Below are 21,342 nucleotides of genomic sequence, written 5' to 3'. Positions count from 1 at the left end.
AGAAAAAAATTTACATTAAATATTTAACATATTGTAAGTACCCTTCCGTAATCCACTAGTTCTTTTGAGTATCATTTCAAAAAAAGCTACTTCATTTTGGCATTATTTACCACCCTACTGACCTCTGCTGGTCCAATAAGGGTGAGGACACTGCAGCTGTCTTCCTGTCTTTCTTGCTTGCTGAAGATGATGACTTAGGGCTTGATTTTCGCTTTGGAGATTTGCTTGATTTTCTTAGAGAAGGTGATGGAGATAATTTTGATCTAATTACTTCTGGTGAAACCTTTTAAAAGAATTCAGTAAGTCAATTCAGAAACTCCTTCAATCATGGCTGTTATAATCAGGTAACAAAGCAGGTGTTTTTAAAGCATACCAAACTTCAGATGAAATATTAAGTGCTACTAGAGATACCATGTATTAATCTGGCTCCTAAACACATGCTTTTAACCAGTATGATAATTAACTGCCCTAACATAACAGTAATATCAATAAAGCCAACTAAAATGATAAAACTTCAAAATCTCCTCAGAAAAACCACAAATTATATTCTAATGAGTTGTATCTCTACTCTTTACAATATAAACAAGTGTTCTAGATATAGCTTAGGCCTAAAAAACAGACATACATAGATTTAAATCCCATTTAACATTAGCTGGTGACTCTAGGCAACAAAACCTCAGTTTTTCACCTGTTCGAAAACAAAAATATTTCAATTTATCTAACAGAGTAATGAGATTAAATGACTGACATATGTAGTTGACATATAATAATTTAATCAGTGTATCAATATCCTAGTACAATTTAAGACAGAGCAAGCAGCTAATGAGTTCTCTGATCAACAGCCATGTTGACGCTAATTACAAACATATATTTCAATAATAGCATACCTCTTTTTTAATAATAATTTCTTCTCTCTTGTCCATGTTTTCTTGTTCCAGCTTCATTAATTCCCTCTGTATCTTCTGACGCTTCATTTCCAATGACAACTCATGAACATAATCATAATTAATATCTCCATTGTCAGAATCTTTAAAATAAAAATTCCATTACTTGTCAAAAACTATGAATGTTCTATACCAAAAATTAGAGAACTTTTTCTGCTAATTTTTTATACAAATTAAAATGGTAGATTCATTCATTAGAATAACACTCCTCAAAGATAAAAGAAATATATACTGTTTCTATAAAGGATTAAAATCAATATGGTTGATTTCTTTTGATTTCTTTATGAAAAGCCAAACATTTTTAAGATTCTTGGGTTTTCTGAAAGTGGTTTTGGGTTGCCTGGGGGTTGGGATTTGGGTTAGGAGACAGGATTTTTAAAGATACAATTTAAAACACACATGTAAATTTTAACTATTAGAGATACCAAAGCCTTCAATATTCCATCCTGAATATGATGTGATTTCATTTCTCCTTGACTTTCTTAAGGATTCATTAGTATTAAATGAAGGTTACATTAGGTGTCTTACCATTGCTTCTGCATTGCTTTTTTATTAGTAACACAACAGATTTGTAGCTAAAACTAAACTCTGGTAATTTTAATACTAATGTGTACATGAGCTAATGTCCGAAGGATCTGTACCATTTCCATTACAGGCGATTTGTACTAGGTTCCTTAGATTAGAACTGCCCATCTCAACAGATCTGATACCATTTCCTTATTTCCATTCAACTTTTTCAGAGAAAAAAATATGATGGCTGGTTAAAGGGGGGAAAAAAGGAGTGGTACACAGAGCTATTTCATCACAATACCCAGAAGCTTTGAGTGGCTACTGGCACTGCCACCCAACCTCTCATCCTCACTTGCTATAATGCAGGACGTCCAGAGGAAGGAATTTCAGTGACTCGTATCCTAACACATGACAATGCTTGGCTTGACTGCTTCTGAACTGAAGTGCCTTCTATCAAACTATACTTTTGGCACTGAAGGTCACCATTCCTTAACCTGGGGCAAAAAAAAGAACTAAAAAACAAACAAAGACAGGTAGTTCTACTTGACTGCTTAAAAGCACAAGAAAATGAACATCATTGTCAGGCACAGACCAAATACATTATAATGCCAACCATCCATTTATATACTTGAGAACTAAGAGGGTAGCTATATAGCCTTTAACTGTGTAACTAAATTGATTACTTAGCTAATATCAGAAGATGAGGACAATTTTTCAGTAAATATATAAAAGACTAAATCATATTTTTCAGTCAGAAAGCAATCACTAAATATTTAAGGATATAAAGCTTTTACTTGATAAAATGATTAGAGATACTGAATTTTTTTTTTTTAAGATTTTATTTTTTTGAGAGAGCACACAAGCAGGAGGGAGGGGCAGAAGGAGAGGGAGAAGACGACTCCCTGCTAAGCAGAGAGGCTAATGCTGGGCTCTACCCCAGGACCCAAGATCATGACCTGAGCAGAAGGTAGACACTAAACTGACTGAGCCACCCAGGTGCCCCAGGAGATGCTAAACTTAATTAAATAAATAATGGCTATATTCAGTATTATTGTGCATTCTGACACTTTGTATCAGAGATAGTGTCAAAGATTCCATTTGATGGTATTCTCAAATTATTAACAGATAAAAATTCCATAACTAAATTCTAAGTATGTATAAAACAAAGGGAAGATTATGGACATTGGGGAGGGTATGTGCTATGGTGAATGCCATGAAGTGTGTAAACCTGGCGATTCACAGACCTGTACCTGGGGCTAATAACACATTACATGTTTATTTAAAAAATAATAAAAATTATTTTTAAAAAAAGAAAAAGGGAAGAGTAATTAATTGCAAAGAATGATTTATGGCATTTTTAAAGGCATTATCGATAATGTCCTGTGCCCCTCTAAAAACTGCTATCTGGAAATACCAATATAGAACACATGTAAAAAAAATGAGAAGCTGACTTTCAGTCTTTACTCCCCAACTACCCTAATAAGGGCATTAAGTCTGAACAGTTAAAATCAATGTACTATAACTAATATATTTTGCTTAGAGGAAAAGCTCTCAAGTCTTCACTGATATACCACTTGTTCTTATTTTATGGCTATCTATTATAAACAAAAGGAAGACGTTCTCCTAGCCTTTAAGAGTTGAACTACAAAATAGGCATGATGCAACTGATAGTCTCCTGACAAAAAAAAGAAAAATCAGAAGGCACAAAACATAAAATGGAACCCAAAACAAAAATGAATCTGAAACTATTTAAGAAATTTAGAAAATGTCTCTCGTACCTTATAGCTTGAGGTTATCATTATAATTGCCTAATAAAAACTGATTCATGTAGATGATTAGTATAAGTCATTAGAAAAATATTAAATGTAACCAGAATGGCAGATTTTATAAGGCAGAGATTTTTAAGAATGTATATAATAGAAAAATATATACAATACATAAGGCTGACATTACTTTTTTTTTTTTAAGATTTCATTTATTTATTTGACAGAGAGAGCATAAGCAGGCGGAGCAGCAGGTAGAGGGAGAGGGAGCAGCAGACACCCCGCAGGGCAGGGATCATGACCTTAGCTGAAGACAGATGCTTAATAAACTAAGCCACCCAGGTGCCCCAATATTCTTTATGAATAGAATTCATACTGATTCAAAGGAGAATGAGCAAGAAAGGATGCAAACAGGTAATTCACAAAAAGAAAAAATGCAAATGATAGATAAATATGACTTTTTCACGTGTTATAGAGTTATTTTTTTCTAATTATAATAGTAGGTATCAGCAAAGGTACAGATAAAAGGTATGTATGTTCATTCTCTGAAGGTAACAATGTAGACTAGTACATCTATCCCGGAAAGTAATTTAGTAAAGCCTTAAGAATATTCATTCCTTTTAATATAACAATTTTATATCCAGTAATCCATTTTATGCAAATAATCACAGATACATAAAAAGTACATGTATATGAATTAAAGGCTATATATATTTAAGTATTTCCTTTTGTCCTTAACATGTATATTCTCACTATTAAAAGTCATAATTCTTAGGGTTCCTGGGTGGCTCAGATGGTTCAGTGCCTGCCTTCAGCTCAGGCCATGATCTCAGGTCCTCAGATGGAGTCCTTGCCAGGTGCCCAGCACAGCAGGGAGCCTGCTTCTCCCTCGCCCTCTGCTGCACCCCCCTGCTTGTGCTTTGTCTCTCTCTCTCTAATAAATAAAATCCCTATAAATAAATAAATGTGTGTATGTATGATATATCTTAATTCTTAAGTATACAGGATAAAATATGAAATTCCCTTACACTCCTCCCACTGTCAGCCTTACTCCAGGGGTTAACACTGTTACTAGTTCGGAGCTGAATGCATAAAAATAAACCTTTTTATATTTAATGCTCTTTAAAATAATGGTACTAAAACTACACACACTGCCCTACAGAAATATCTTTCCAGGGGTGCCTGGGTGGCTCAGCTGGTTAAGCAGCCAACTCTTGACTTCAGCTCAGGTCACTATCTCAGGGTCCAGGGATGGAGCCCTCAACAGGCTCCACAATCAGTGCAGAGTTGCTTGAGATCCTCTTTCCCTCTGCCCCTTTCACCACTTGCACACATTCTCTCTCTAAAATAAATACAATCTTAAAAAAAAAAATCTATGTCATGCATAGAGATCAACCATTTTCATTTTAACATCTGTAACCCATTTCATGATATGAACATATTATAATTTATTTAATTGGTTCCCTTCTGACACACATTCAGTTTGTTTTCAATATTTTGCTCTATAAATAAGACTTCTATGGACATTCTGACAGCCTCCCTGATTCACAAGTGCAGCTTATTTTTTTAGGACAGATTTCTTAAACTAGATTTGCTGGATCAAGGTAAGCATAATTTTATTTTAATGTTGCCAAAGTACACTCAGAAGTAATTTTACCAATGGAAACTCCCACTTCATAATATTAGTACTTTTCATTTTTATCAGTCTGATGAGTGAAAAAGGCTACCTTTTTATTTTCATTGGCTTTCTTCTGTAGTGAACCTAAGCATTTACTGACCACTTCTATTTCCTCTATGAATTATCTAATGTTGGTTTTTTGCCCATTTTTTAACTGGACTATCTTTTTCTTGTATTTGTGGAAGTTCGTTTTATGTTTACGTAGTTTTTTTGCCATATTCTTATACGTTACACACGTCAAATATTTTCTTATGGTGATCTTTTAATTATTAAATTATAGTTTAGTTATATAGAAAATTTAAGTCTTTATGTACCCAAATAAGGCTTCTGGGTTTTATGCCTTACTTCAGGAGGATGTATCCACCTATAAGATTACCAAAATATGTTCATATATTTTCTCTTCTCCTGCAGTGATACTTTTGCTTTTTATGTAACTGCACTTGTCCCTGTGATAAATAAATAAGAGGAAGTTTAAGTAACCAAATAAAAAACACAGACTTGGGGGTCTGGTGTTGGAAATATAGGAAGCAACCAGATAATGAAAAGTTCCGTAAAATAAGAATTTGTACTTGATCCTGAAGGAAATGGGAAATCCAAATTTTTTAAAAAGATTTTATTTATTTATTTGAGAGATAGAGAGATAATATGCAGGCACATACCCAGCAAGGAGAGGGATAGAGGAGGAGCGAGAGGGAGAGAGAATCTCAAGCAGACTCCCACCAAGTGCAGAGCCCAAGGTGGGGGGTTCCATCCCATGACCAGAGATCACAACCTGTGCCAAAACCAAGAGTCGGACACTCAACCGATTGAACCACCAAGGTGCCCCGGGAAATCCAGATTTTAAACAGAGGAATGAAGTGAAGCAATTTATTCTTTCATAAGAGCATTCTGCAACTCACAGAGTAGAAGAAATCTGGAATACATATAACTAAGATCTTATACCCAAAATATAAAAGGAATTCTCAACAATTAAAAACATGTAATACAACAGAATAGGCAAGTCTGGAACACGATTTATAAAACAAATTATACATTCATCAGTAAATGTGAAAAAGTTCGAAACTTTATTAGTCATTAGGGTAATGCACACTGAAACCACAATAAGGTACCAGCACACACTTCCAGAATGGCTAAGACGAAAAAAACAAAAAAATACTATAAAAAACAACAACCATTTTAAAATTATCTACTAAAGAGGAACATATGCAAATTCTGTGGCCCAGCAACTCCTGGGCATAAACTGAAGAGAAATGGATAGGTACATGCTTAGCAAAAGATATGATTAAGAATAGTAATAGCACTTAAGCCATAATAGCTCAAAACCGGAAATTACTCAAATGTTTATCAACAGCAGAATGGATAAATTATGGTATATTCATATAATGAAATACTATGTAGCAATAACAACTATATGTGCAGTAATTAATATGGTTTAATCTCAAAAATATACTGTAAGTAAAAGAAGCTAAACATAAAAAGAGTACTGCTATAGATTCCATTTACACATAGCTCAAAAACAGACAAAAACTAACCAATAGTAGTAGAAATCAGGGCAGGAGTTACATTTGAGAGGTGGGGGTTGTGAGGTAGTGAGTGGAAAGGGAGCAAAGGAGGCTGACGGGATACTATCAATTTTCTATTTATTGATTTGGGTGCTGATTATACAAGTTCATAAACATTGAATCACATGCTCTTCTAAATGTATACTATACTTTAGTAAAAAAAATTTTTTTAAAGATTATTCTGACTTTCAAGTGGAGAATAAATTAGGAGATAAGATTAACCTCAAAGCATGAGGTCAGGTTATTTTGGTAAAATATATTTGAAGGCAATAAACAAATATCTTAGTAACCAAAATTAGTCATGTAGAAAAACAGATGGTTCTGAAAGCTATTCAGTAGGTAGAAATGTCGGAACTCTATTAATGTCTAGGTTGAGGGGATAGAGTACCAAATAATGATTCCCAGGCTTTGGGGGACCTAGTAGGAAAGTGGTACCGTTAAGATAAGGAACTCAGATGGAGATATCCAACTGACAGATCCTTAACTGAGATCTCTAGATATTAGAGTCATTAATACATAGATGCTAATCATGCCCTCAAAGCATGGTTTCATCTGGAGGGAAAAATTAAAATTGAGAAAAGGTGGTTAGGCAAAGGGAAAACAACTGACAGCAGAAGCTTCTTCTAGAAACAAGTGGTTCTCAAAGAGGAGTCTGAGAACTTCTGGGAACCCCAAGATAATTCTGGGAGTTTCAGAAGATAAAAACTATTTCTGTAGCACTATATTATTTGACTGGTTTTTTTTCTTCCCTGAGTATACAGTGGAGTTTCCCAAAAGTCACATAATATGTAATATCCTTAACAGACTGAATGCAGAAGCAGATAGGAAAATCCATGTCTTCTATTAAGCCAGATGTTAAAAAGACTTATAAAAACATGTAAAACATTGCTCCTCCGTGTAACTTTTATTTTTAATTTGCAAAACATAATCTATTTTTTGTAAAGGTATATCCTAGGTTTGTTACTGTCATTGTTAAACAAATTCATAAATAAATATTTTTAAAATTTCTCAAAAAAAATTCTCAGATTCAATTTCTAATATGTTAAGAATTGAAACAGATAATCCACCAGGTCAAAAGTTGTTTGTGGGGGGTGGTGCCTGGATGGTACAGTTGGTTACACATCCAACTCTTGGTTTTGGCTCAGGTCCTGACCTCAGGGTGGCTGAGACTGAGCCCTGCATCAGGTTCCACAATCAGCACAGAATGTGCTTAAGACTCCCTCTTCCTCTCCCCCTGCCCTCTACTTGTGCCCGCTTTCTCTTCCCACTTTCTCAAATAAATAAATCAATCTTAAAAAAAAAAAAAACAAAAAAACAAAAAGCAGAAAGAAAGAAAAGCTGTCTGGGTCCTTTAAAAAACTGAAAAGTGTCCTAAGACCACAAAGTTTGAGAAATATTGGTATACAGCAATTTCTTCTGAGTCTAGCTAAAACTGCTATTCACTTTAGACTGAATATGTAGAAGGAAAGCCTGTTAAACTAGTTCACAGTCTCATTACCTGGGGATTGAGATGGCTAAATCCATTCATCAATATTCCTTCAAGCCTATTTTTAATATAGAGAGATAAATGTCCAAAATCTTTGAGTTCTAATCAAGAGAAACTGTAATAAATAGCTATGTGTATATTTTACATGTAAAAGTATATAAAAGGCATCTACTCACCTTTTAAAGGAATTTTGTGTATAAAAGGCTCTTGGAGTAAAATCATTTTGGTTTTCTTTTTTAAAGATAACAGTCTAGAGCAAAGCCTTGGGAATCAACATTTAAAGGATAGTTAAAATATAAGGAACCTCTGTAGGAAGATTGAAGGGCTTTAAAGGAAGACAGAAAACCTGAAGAGAGATAGAGAGGTAGAAGAAATCCAAGGGAAAAGTGCTTTCGGAAGACAAAGGCTTTCAAATGCTGAAGAGAGATTATAGAAGAGAGACAAGGAAGTCTCCATTTATTTAGCAAAGGGGAGGTTATTAGTAACTTTGAAGAACAGTTTTAGTGAAGACATGGGTTGGAAAACTGAGTAAGTATTGAGGTGAAAAAGAAGGCAGTAAGGTACAGAACTACTTCAACAATTTAGTTATAGGGGCGCCTGGATGGCTCAGTTGGTTAAGCGACTGCCTTCGGCTCAGGTCATGATCCCAGGATCCTCGGATCGAGCCCTGCGTTGGGGTCTCTCTGCTCAGCGGGAAGCCTGCTTCTCCCTCTCTCTCTGCCCATCGCTCTGCCTACTTGTGCTCTCTCTGTCAAATAAATAAAATCTTAAAAAAAAAAAAAAAAAGAATTTAGTTGTAAAGTGGAGATAAGCAGGGTGATGGCTGAAAAGTCACATGGAGAGAAGAGAAAAAGATATGTTAAAGATACAAAAGAGAATGTATGCTAAATGAACAAGACTGCAGAGGGAGGAGGAAATCGGATCCAGAATATAGGAAAACACAACCTTATACAGCAGAAGGGAGGCTTCTTACACAGAAACAAAGAGGAAATAGTAAACTTCGGGGGGGAAAGAAGACTAATTTGGAAGTATGGTAGCAGGAAGTTGTGGGTGTTAGTGGATCCTGAGTTGCATCGTCTCTGCGTAGTAAAGAGCAGACAGAACTATGAGAGGGTTTGAAACAGCTATTGCGAAAACGAAGAGAGAACTGTCTTGGGCTTTTCCAAATCTTTTAAATGGGAATAGAGAAATTTTTTTTAAAAGGTAAGAAGTATCCAGTACATTTCAGAGTGTTTTTTATCCACAAATAACTAAAATGAAAAGAATGCTGAATGTGTTGAGTTAATCCTTTCACACTTAGGAAAAGTTCACTGTCCAACCTTTAACAGTCAAGTTTTCTAATATTTTATTTCAGTATATTAACTACTTAATTAACTATGATGAGACATTTTAGCTGCTTCTACTGCTGTTTTGTAGGAGTTATTAAATTGACTTATGGAAGTTCAATAAACTAATCATAGGGAAGTTTCTTATCTATTTTTAGGAGTAAGTTTTAAGTAGACAACACTGTCCCAAGATGGAATGGATTTCTTTAAAAAATACTGATGTTCAAATTACTGGAGAGGCAGTTAGTACACTTTTCAAATATGAGAATATAAATCCTCAGAGATTGTTCTCAAATTTAACAGTAAATGTTGTAGGCTTACAGGCTCTTGGCTCTCACAGATGTCTTCATTCACTGTAGCTGAAAAGCAGCTACAGAAAATAAGTAACCAAATGGGCATGGCTGTGTTTCAACAAAACTTTATTTGCAAAAACAGGTGGCTAGCCCACAAGCTATTATTTTTTAACCCCTGATCTAAGTTTTCATTTTACTGCCAAGAAAGGCGCTTAAATTCTTACACTCTTCAGTTTTGTCATCTGTAAGAAGAATAACAAAGCTACTGAATTAATAATTACATAAATTATATTAAAATACCCAGAACACCCAAAGCATTCAACAAATATGAGTTCTCTTTCTCTATATTTGATAGTGTGAGGCTATAGTGCTCACCTTCAGAAGGTCACAGAAGTGAAGAAGAGGAGAGAACATTCATGGTGTGGAAAACAAATGCTAATTTGTTAAGACAATGATGCAAAGATGATTTTGCTATTTTTCATCAACAAATCCCTGGTCTCAATTATCCGAATTGGATTTCTTCTGAAAGATGAAAGTCTACAAAATTTCTTGGAAACAATTTTCCCAGATCCTTAAGATTTAAAAATTTCATTTTAATATTTTATGTGAAACAAACAAAATTTAGATTTAATTTTAACCTTGATATTGAGGAACTAAAAAGATTTAGAAAAGTAATACAATTTCAAAGGACTGTAATGCTGCCCAATATAGCTCTAGGGGGAAGAAAGGATGGGGAAGTTGAAAAATGCAGTGTGAACAGCTTTCTCTGCCTTTGTTCCACTACCATACGCCATTTTCTGTATTCTAACTCAGTAAGGTAGAAACAAAGCAGTAAGATGATTCTGAAACAACAAGGAGATCACAGTTGAAAGGTGTTTTGAAGCCCCCAAAAATCTACAAAGTAAATAATCAATAAATTGACAATATAAACAAAGATTTTTTGAAACTCACCATCTCTGTTAGTTTCCCATTCTACATTTTCTTCTTCACTTTCTGGAGTTCTCTCCTTAGTTATTTTTATGTCTTCCTTTTCCCTATGTCTCCCTCTTGAAGATTCTTTCTAAAAAGTATACATATACATACAGATTACTATATTTTAAAAAATTATGAGGTAGTTACTATAATACAGAATATTTCTAGCCTCATCTTTTTTCATCTGTTTTGCAGATAATCACTCACCCACTAAGCAGAAAAAGTGACAAGTTCTAGTGCAGCACCGCAATGAGCACTATTTTATTAAAGAACAGCAACGTGGTAAAAAGGAGTCACTGAGATTTCAAGATACAATATAAATGTCTAATAAGCGCTGGATAGTCCACAACATACCAAGTTTCTATTTCTACGTCTCGAGGGAAAACTATTCAAAATGCTTAAATCAAACAAAAGGATTGATTATATTAAATAAGGACTAAAAAATGGCTGCATTATTAATAGTAGACTCTCAAAAAGAATTACTGATCTAAAACTTGTCATATACTAATATAACATCATTTCCCTACACGCCTAGATAAATCCAAACTCATTTGATAATTTTATAAATGCTTTTTAAAAAAGATTTTTCCCTATTTTGAGGAAACCAAAATGGCAGCTAAAACAGTTGGCAAATTAGTCCTTATACTGAAGCTAAAAAACAGAAAATCTACATTTTATTCCAAGTTTAAAAGTACCCTATGGACAAAAACAGGACAGAAGTAATTCAGCCGATAACATTTAACTAAATACCCTATTACACAAAACCTCCAAACAACATTTTAAGTGGTAAGAAAATAAAGTAACCACAGTGTCTCACTTTTACTAACACTTTAAATCCTGCCTGCCTATAAAACAAACACAAAAAGGTTACTTGTTAAAAGTTCTTTCTGGGCATTATCAAAAACAAAACGGGGCTGCTTAAAACACAAATTAATTTCTCTATGAAGTCTTCTTTTTAAAGAACTCCAGTATAAATTATAATTGCTTCTAATTTTACCTATTTAAGTATAAAGTCATGCTGTTATCACTTGCTTAATGACATATATGGCTGCTGTAAAACAATAAAGGTGGACAAAAGTCATTACAAAAAGAGTCTAAAGAGTACTACCAGCCATGGAAAAATGGTAAGAGGTCAAAAGAGAGAGAGAGAGAGAAAGAGAAAGTGAGAGAAAGGAAGGAAGGAAGGGTTAATCCTCTTTATACATAAATCAAAAGGAAAAAAGGAACATGATCTATTTTTATTCTTAAGTTATATTCTATAGAGTATCAGTGATGAACTATTCTATATCCGTGTGGGGCTTGAACTCAGGACCCTGAGATAAAGACCAGAGCTGAAATCAAGAGTTGGACACTTAGCTGACTATACCATCCAGCTGCCCCCCATTCAACTTTTGAACATTCTGGGGATTAAACTCACTATATTATAAATTGGTACAAGTTATATCAAAAATTTATAGAAAGTTATCTCCAAATTACTGAAAAATATATTGTTTCCCAAAGTATCACATAATATCTGAATACTAATTTAGCTGGAAAAGGGGTTTCAGAGCCATAGTGCTGATACTACAAAATAAATAACCTGCAAGTGTGTAAGAGAATATTTTAAAGATTTAGAACCAAAAATGTAATCATCTTAATAAATTTCATTAATAACTTACATAAATATTTCAAAATATTCACCCTATATAATAAAATTACGTAATTTTAAGCTGCCCCCCCCCTTTTTTTAAAAGATTTTATTTGTCAGAGAAAGGAGAGAGCGCACAAGCAGGGGGAGCTGCAGACAGAGGGAGAAGCAGGCTTCCTACTGAGCAAGAAGCCCATGCAAGACTCCAATCCAGGACCCCGGGATCATGACCTGAGCTGAAGGCAGACGCTTAACTGACTGAGCCACCCAGGTGTCCTTTTTTTTTTTTTTTAAAAGGCTCTTGTCTTTTAATGACTTAATACTGTCCTCAGAAATCATATATGACTTCTGTTATTAAGTACTAGAGACTGCATATAGGCTTTAATAAAAATGGAATCTCATTCAAGTCAGAAGATAAATTTTTTTCTAATATTTTGTCACTATCAAAATATGGGAATTATTTTGCTAACAATTATTAAGGTGGCTCAGATCATTTTTAAAAATGTCACATTTCCCCATTTTTTCCAATTCAACAATGGTTAGGCATAATTTGGCTAGACATGTTATTCCTTTGTCAGTTATTTCCCCCTTTATCATATTCAAATAAACAGGGTCTGGTATTCCCTGTTCCATGTAGCACAGCATGGCCTGCTCTCTCACCTCTTGAAGAGAACAGCTTGTCATCTTATTTCTTTTAAATGCAAACATATTAATCAGGCTGTTTGATTACTTTATTATGCATTCTAAATTAGCCATCCCAGAAGATGTACATGTTGAAATATCTGTTAACGAACTAAAATATTTCAGCCAGTACTGTTGGGATGAGATATTTAAGAATTCTGAACTTTTTTGAACTTCAAAGTATATTAAGTAACACCACCAGTAGGGTCTGGAGAAACAACCTGTGATCAAACGTATGAATATTTTTGCAGCACAACATGAATTTGCCAATTGTATAAAGACTATAATTAGCTTCATGTCAATTAAAATCAGGTTTTACTATCAAATAAATCTATGCCTAACTTAGGAAACATGTTTGGTTTTAAAAATTTCTTAGATTTCAGAAATGTAATAAGTGATTGTGGACTTTAACTTTATTTTCATTTTATATTACATTCACATTTATTCCTTAAACATTATATGTATGGACAGATAATATTCATTATGAATTTTGTTTTTAGAGAGTAAGCAGGCATTATCAAAAAGAAGTACTTTAAAAAAGAAGTACTGAGGGGCGCCTGGGTGGCTCAGTGGATTAAGCCGCTGCCTTCGGCTCAGGTCATGATCTCAGGGTCCTGGGATCGAGCCCCGCATCGGGCTCTCTGCTCCGCAGGGAGCCTGCTTCCTCCTCTCTCTGCCTGCCTCTCTGCCTACTTGTGATCTCTCTCTGTGTCAAATAAATAAATAAAATCTTTAAAAAAAAAAAGAAGTACTGAGGTTAAGTATTGAAAACCAGTATTATAACAACTGGATTAGCAACCAGAATAATTAAATGCTAGGGGTCTTTGTAAATAATATAATTCAACCTCCTCTTGCTCTATGTAGAAAATTTTTTAATACTATATTGTTATGAAATTCCTATTAGAAGAATTTCAGAAAAAAAATTTACTCTTTACATCTCCGCTGATAGCTCTTCACTGCTGCATCCTTTGTCCCCATTTTCAGACAGCTCTGAGTATTAAAACATTCTTTCTTATGTAAGAGTGATCACAACTCTTACACCTTTCCAGAATTCTTCCTGATTAGAATCAGTTCTGACGTCTAGATCATGTAAAAATAAATCTAATACTTCTTTCACACAACAGTCCTTTAAATATGTGAACACCAGCATTATTAAATCTCATCAGCATCTTCTCATACCAGGCCAAAGAAAGCTACATTTCATTTCACATTGATCATATGTTAACATTTCAGGATTTTCACGTTCTTCCTCACTCTGTCATCTTCCCTGGACATACTAATTTACCAATGTACTTCAATAAAATGTGGTAACTAAAATTAATCTAGTCCTGTCAGAGCAGTATACAGCATATGGCTTTTATTTCTCCTGGTGTGGAACTGAAATTATACTTGTATTAATGAAGTCTAAGTTGCTTTGCCGGGTAAGTTTCAGGTGGAGCTCAAATAAGATACTGTAAGCTTATAAACTGTAAATTTAAATTATAATCTCACATAAAACAGAGAAAACTTCAGGGCTGGGTGCTTTAATAACACACTGAGATCATTAGAGATCAAACTTTCTGGTGTTCTTCCAATCTTACAGCTCTGCTGTTCCTAATGTTGACTTCTCATTATTTCTTTTACCATGATAAGGCATATTTCTTTTACCATAATAAGAAGCCATCTAGATTCTCCCAACATGCCTCTTCCTCAATCACGAAATAAGAATTCTTTCCTTAAGTTTGAGTAGGCCAACTTCAGCCATATGACCAACCAAGGCAATGGTCACAGGAGAAATGATTTAGGCCTGGTTTCTGAATCAACTGAATTTGCAAGGAGAATGGGATTATTTTGATTGAATCAAACTAATCAGGCCCCAGCAGTAAACAAGGGTCAATTCCACACCCGCCCCCAAAAAATGCAGATACAAAAGGAAAAAGTGATGGAATGGATTATAGGGAGTTCAAAGCAATTTACACTACACTTTTGGTAGTATACCTCACCTCTTCAAAGTATAAGGCCACACTTTGGACAACTTCGAAGACCATACAAAACAGACGGTCCAACCCAGTAAACATTTTCTCTGTTCACCTTTATTATTCACATTTCAGACCCTCCTTCTAAGGTGATTTGCTATCTTCCTGATACATATCTTTTTAGATATTCTCTACTTAGTGAAGGTCTCCTAGTACTCAACGCTCTCATTTATTTGAAAATATCTGTATTGTATCTACATTCTTGAAAAATAATTTCACTGGGTATACAGCTATGTATGGGTTGACAGATTTATCTTAGCACTTTGGAAATATTATCCCACTATCTTTTGGCTTCTGTTTCTATTAATATCAATCTGTTGCTCCTTTGTAGAAGCCTTTTTTCTTGGAGTATTTCTAATATTTTCTGTAACTCTGGTATTTTGCAATTGCATAGTAATATTCTATTTGATATATATTGTGTTTTCTATATCTGCTGTAGCTTTGTCTCATCAATTACAGAAATTCACAGCACTCTTTCTTTCAATATTGACTTTCCTACATTCTATTTTTTCCTGGAGTTCAATTGAGAGGTACATTAAATTTTCTAAGTATTTCCCTCACATTTTAAAATCTCTTCAACATTTTCTATAACCCTGTCTTTATGTGTTGTATTCTGGATAAATTCTTCAACTCCATCTTTCAATTTGACAGCTCTCTCCCCACAGATGGACCAAAGGCTTACTCTCTGACCAGTTCTAATACTAATAAAGTTTCAAGGTCACCACTAGCTTTCAAGTTTGCTACTTAAACCCTGGTTTCAATTCCCTGTTAGTGTTTCTTTGTTTTTGCTGCTGTTTTGCATTTTTGAGAAAGCAGCAATGCATTTAAAATGTGTTTGTTGTCATTTATCCAGGATACTGTAGTGGGAGGGCCCTCAAAGCACATACACCATAATAGTGCTGGAAGGGACAGTTAATACTAACAATTCTTTTTTTTTTTTTTTTTTTTAAGATTTTGTTTATTTATTTGACAGAGAAAGAGATCACAAGTAGGCAGAGAGGCAGGTAGAGAGAGGGGGAAGCAGGCTCCCCACCCAGCAGAGAGCCCAATGCGGGATTCAATCCCAGGACCCTGGGACCATGACCCAAGCCGAAGGCAGAGGCTTTAACCCACTGAGCCACCCAGGTGCCCCTCTTTTTTTTTTTTTTTTTAAGATTTTATTTGAGAGAGCAGGCAAACGGGCACACCCACACAAGCAGGGAATGTGGCAGAGAAAGAGGGAGAGTCAGGCTCTCTGCCAAGCAGGGAGCCGGAGGTTATGACCTGAGCCGAAGGCAGATGCTTAACTGACACCCAGGCACCCCAAGATTAATAACAATTCTTAACAAGACTAACAATTCTTTAACAATCACATCAACCTTTGTTGTTTGAAATACAGCCAACTCTTTATCCCTTGGACTTATCCACAACCATTGGTGAGATCAAGCTACCCTAGACCATACTAGTACAACTGACATTTTGCTCCTAAAATGAAGTCTATTTATCCCTAACACAAGTTTGTTCTTTGTTAATGACAAGGAACAGTATTATTATGTATTAGATGAGATAAAGAAGATGCAAAGAGGAAAAAAAATCTACTTCAACTACCTTTTCCATTTATCCTATATAATCTCATTACATTTCTTCACATCTTTCCAAAATTATTTGGAGAAAACTTCCTTTGAGACTAATAAAAATTATCACAGAACATTTATTTAGTCAAAGAATAACTCAAGTATTTATATACCAACGAAATTCTCCCTTTGTACTAATAGACATTTTAAAACAACTGTGTAAATTTGTCCATTACTAGCCTAAATCTCTTATCATAGTAATAGTTCTATTATATTAGTAATAATTAATAATTATTATATATAATATACAATTATTATAATTAGTAATAATTCTGTTATATTAAAGAATATCAAGTTTTTAAACACAAGAATTTTTTTTTAATGTCTTTTATTTTTAAGGAATAATGATTCCAGGAGCACCTGGGTGGCTCTGATGGTTAATCGTCCAACTTCTGATTTCTACCTAGGTCGTGATCTTGGGGTCATGGTATCAAGCCGCATGTCAGGCTCTATGCTCAAGAGTCTGCTTGTCCCTCTCCCACTGTTCCTCCCCCCTACTCCTGCACTCTTTATCTCTAAAATAAATAAAATCTAAAATCTTAAAAATCTTTAAAAAATCTTTAAAAAATAGAGTAATGATTCCAAACCCTATTATTCTAAAAATACACTGTTTCACAAAACACTAATGTCATTAGTGAATTCTTCATTTTCTGTCAGAAGCTCTACAATTAATGTTAATCCAAATTTTTCTTCTCTGTAATTTACTACCACATATCATATCAAAACTATTAACAAGCGGCGCCTGGGTGGCTTAGTGGGTTAAAGCCTCTGCCTTCGGCTCGGGTCATGATCGCAGGGTCCTGGGATTGAGCCCCACATCGGGCTCTCTGCTCAGCGGGGAGCCTGCTTCCTCCTCTCTCTCTCTGCCTGCTTTTCTGCCTAATTATGATCTCTGTCTGTCAAATAAATAAATAAAATCTTAAAAAAAAACTATTAACAACTGGAAAAAACTACTATTGAGATTATGGTTCTCACCTTAATGTTTTCATTAAACTTCTCAATTGGACACTTTTGATGAAGGGTAAAGACTTTAAAAAATGAACAATGGTTCATTGATTTTTGGCCTGAACATTAGCCCCAAAACTCAGCTCAGTCTATAGCTATTAGAATAGCTACAACCAGACATTTTAAAATTTTAAATTATTCAGATATGTACAATTTCAGATCCTTTCACTATTACAGAAACACAGAGAATAAAGAAATGTAGATCTATACTGGGGAAACTGTACTATAATTTGTAAATACTGAAGAAAACCCCCCTAATAGGGTTAATGGAGATTTTCTCTTATGAAATAATAACAAAAATTGTATTATCTTGTTCCATTATACACAGCGCCACAAATAAGTAAGACTGTATACTTTAAAGAACATTCGACAGATAACCAAACTCAAGTCATTTCTAAACACTGTTTTAAAAAAAATTATAATGAAAAGAGAACAGTTATTATCTTTGTATCTATGCACTCAATACAGCAGTGAAGTGCAGAAAGTATAAGAGATTTAGAGAAAACTAGACAGAGACATACCACTAAGATACTTTAACAAGGTCTTCTCAAACCAAGAGATCAAGTAGGCAAAGATATATTAAAAATACAGAAGATCAAAACAACGATGTTTTAGATATACTCTAGAACCTGAAAACTAAAAAAATAGAAAATACTCCTCCTTTTCAAGCACACAGGGAAAATTCAGATAAACTGACCATGTCTTAAGTCACAAAGAAAATCTCATTAAAGTTAAAAAAAAACCCAGAAATATAAAGAGTAATAACATAGTAGTTACTTTTTAAATCAAAATAACACACACTAGTGCAAAAAGAATGAATACTGTTACGCTGAAAAAATAAATAAAATGGGGGAAAAAAAAAACCACACACTAACAAAAAGTTCTTCAACCTGAAAATGTAAAACATGCAATTAAAAGATTACGGGATCATAGATGAAATCCAAATCTAAAGAGGAGAATTATGAAAATAATGATAATGAAAACATGACATAGAAGATCCATAAATTCAGCTAAACCATTTATCAAACCTTAAAGCATTAAATACTAATATAAATCAAGTGAAAATAAATGCTCAGTTCAACAAAGAAAAGAAATACAGTAAACCAAAGAATAAAAGAAAAAACAAATATATTAGAAAAAGAACTAATCTATAAATTCAAAAGCTAACTCTTTAAAAACAAAAACAAAAAACAAAAAACCAAAACTAATAACCAAAAACTAAAAAAACATAGGCTAAGCTAAACAAGAAAAAGGAGAAAAGCACAAGTATCCAAAATCAGATATAACAAAGTAAAAATAGGCACTAGAACAAAGAAAAATAAAGAAAAACACGAGATTTCCTCACACAACTCTATACAGTTTTAAAAATCCACAGGAAATAATTTTTTAGAAAAATACAATTTAATAAAACTGACTTCAACAAAGTCAAAATTTCCATTAAGAACTCTTCATAAAACAGTACCAGATTCAATTGGTTTCACATGGGAATTCTACTAAACCTTAAAAAAGCAGAAAATCCCAATGTCACTTATGATATTTCAGATCAAAGAATCAGTAATATTTTATTGTTATACAGTACCTGGACTATCTGTGAAGCACTACAGTGTTATTTGAAAAAGGACTTGAATTAGTTGTGAACTTACACTGCAAACTCTAGTGCAACCACTAAAAAAAAGTAAAAATAAGTAAACTGATAGGCTAGAAAAGGAGAGAAAACTGGAGTAATATAAAATGTGTGATTCAAACCACAACAGGCACAAAAAGAGCAGAAGACAAAATAATAGGAACAAAGAACAATGGTAATAAATAGAAAACTGTAACAAATATAACAGACATTAATTCAACTATATCAATACTTCATTTAAACATCAAAGGACTCCATCAATTAAAACAGAAACTGTCAGGGGCGACTGGGTGACTCAGTCAGTAAAGTGGCTGCCTTCAGCTCAGGTCATGATTACAGGAGTCCTGGGATGGAGCCCCACTCAGGCTCCTGGCTCAGTGGGGAGTCTGCTTTTCCTTCTTCCTCTGCCCCACCCCTAGCTTGTGCTCTCTCTTATGCTCTTACTCAAGTAAATAAAATCTTAAAAAACAAACCAGAGACTGTCAGAGTGGACCAAAAAATAAGACCCAAATACATGTTGTCTACAAGAAACAACCTTAAATATGAAGACACATACAGAGTAAAAAGAAAGAGATAGACAAAGATATACTATGCTAGTATTAATCAAAAGAGAGTGGGAGTCACTACATTAATAACAGAGCAGACTTCAGAGCAAGTGAAGTTACCATAAACAAAAAGGGACATTATGTCGTGATAAAGGGGTCAATTCTCCAAGAAGACATAACAATCCTTTATATGTGCCTAATAACACAGTGTCAAATATGTATGCTAAAAACTGATATACAACTGTAAAGAGAAGAAATGATCACAATTACAGTTGGAGTTTTTAACACCCCTCTGTCAAAAATGGATAGATCCAGCAGGCAGAAAAACAGTAAGCACATAGCTGAGCTCAAAAGCACCATCAATCTACAGGAAACAACTGACATCTATAGACTACTTCATCCAACAATAGCCAAATACATATTTTCCTCAAGCTCACATGGGCCATTCAACAAAACAGATCTCAACTATAAAACACACTTTTAAAAGAACAGAAATCACACAATCTCTGCTTTCAGACTACAATGAAATTAAACTAGAAATCGGTAACAAAAAGATAGCTGAAAAAACCCTAAATATGTGGAGATCAAGCAACACACTTCTAATTAGGACAAGGATCAAAGAAAAAAATCTCAAGAACAATTTAAAAATATTTCAAACTGAATAAAATTAAAATGAGGAGTGCGTGGGTGGCTCAGTTGGTTGACCAATCTGACTCTTGATTGACTCAGGACATGATCTCAGAGTCGTGGGATCAAGCCCCAGGTGCAGCCCCATGCTCAGCACAGTCTGCCTGATTCTCTCTCTCTCTGTCCCTCCCCCGGCTCATGCAAGTACATGCACTCACCCTCTCTAAGTAAATAAAATCTTTAAAACAATGAAAATGAAATACAACCTATCAAAATTTATAGAATGCAGTGAAAGCAGTGTTTGAAGAATGATTTACAGCATTTCTAAAAATCTAAAATCCATAATCTAAGTTCTCATTTTAAAAAACTGGAAAAAGAAGAGCAAATTACATCTAAAGTAAGAAGAAAATAAATAATAAAAAAAATTAGAGTAGAAATCAATGCAATTGAAAATAGGACATCAATAGAGGAAAAAAATCAATGAAACCTAAAGTCAGTCTTCAAAAAGATCAATAAAATTGTTATGCCTCTAATCAGGCTAAATAAGAAAAAGAGAGAGAGAAAAGACATAAGTTAGTAATAGTAGAAACAAAAAACATTACTACAAATCCCAAGGATGTTAAAAGGATAATAAAAGAATACAAGGAACAATGCCCTGACCGTAAATTTGATAAACCGATGCAATAGTCTAATTCCTCAAAAAAGACAATCTGCCAAAACTCACAGATCATCTAAATAAGCCTATATGCAGTAAAGAAATTGAATCAATAGCCTTCCAAAACAGAAAGCACCAGGCCCACATGGATTCACATGTGAATTCTATCAAACATTTAAAAAAGAAATTACAGCAATTCCTTGTCTTTTTCAGAAACTAGATGGAGAGAGAATTCTTCCTGACTCATTCTATGAAGCCAACATAAATACCTAATACGAAAACAAGACAAAGACATTTCAATTTTCTTGTAATGACAAATACTTCTTAGGAACATAGATATGAAAATCCTGAAAATATTAGCAAATCAAGTCCATCAACATATAAAAAGAATTGCACAACACAACCAAATGGGATTTA

General features: G+C 34.1%; 1 protein-coding gene across 7 annotated transcripts in view; it reads right to left on the bottom strand.

Moving 5' to 3' along the window:
- Positions 1-21,342, bottom strand: part of ZC3H13 (zinc finger CCCH-type containing 13) — a 97,817-nt gene that overhangs the window by 59,544 nt on the left and 16,931 nt on the right. For all 7 annotated transcript variants that reach the window (XM_046028294.1, XM_046028296.1, XM_046028301.1 and 4 more), the window contains exons 5-7: positions 10,513-10,621; positions 888-1,027; positions 123-283 (exon numbers count right to left, since the gene is read on the bottom strand). In XM_046028294.1, the coding sequence (XP_045884250.1) occupies positions 123-283; positions 888-1,027; positions 10,513-10,621 (410 nt within the window). The remainder of the gene's footprint in view (positions 1-122; positions 284-887; positions 1,028-10,512; positions 10,622-21,342) is intronic.

The sequence above is a fragment of the Meles meles genome, chromosome 14, assembly GCF_922984935.1.
Source record: "Meles meles chromosome 14, mMelMel3.1 paternal haplotype, whole genome shotgun sequence".
In the NCBI taxonomy this organism is placed as follows: Eukaryota; Metazoa; Chordata; class Mammalia; order Carnivora; family Mustelidae; genus Meles; species Meles meles.
This window is presented reverse-complemented; position numbering and strand designations above follow the sequence as displayed.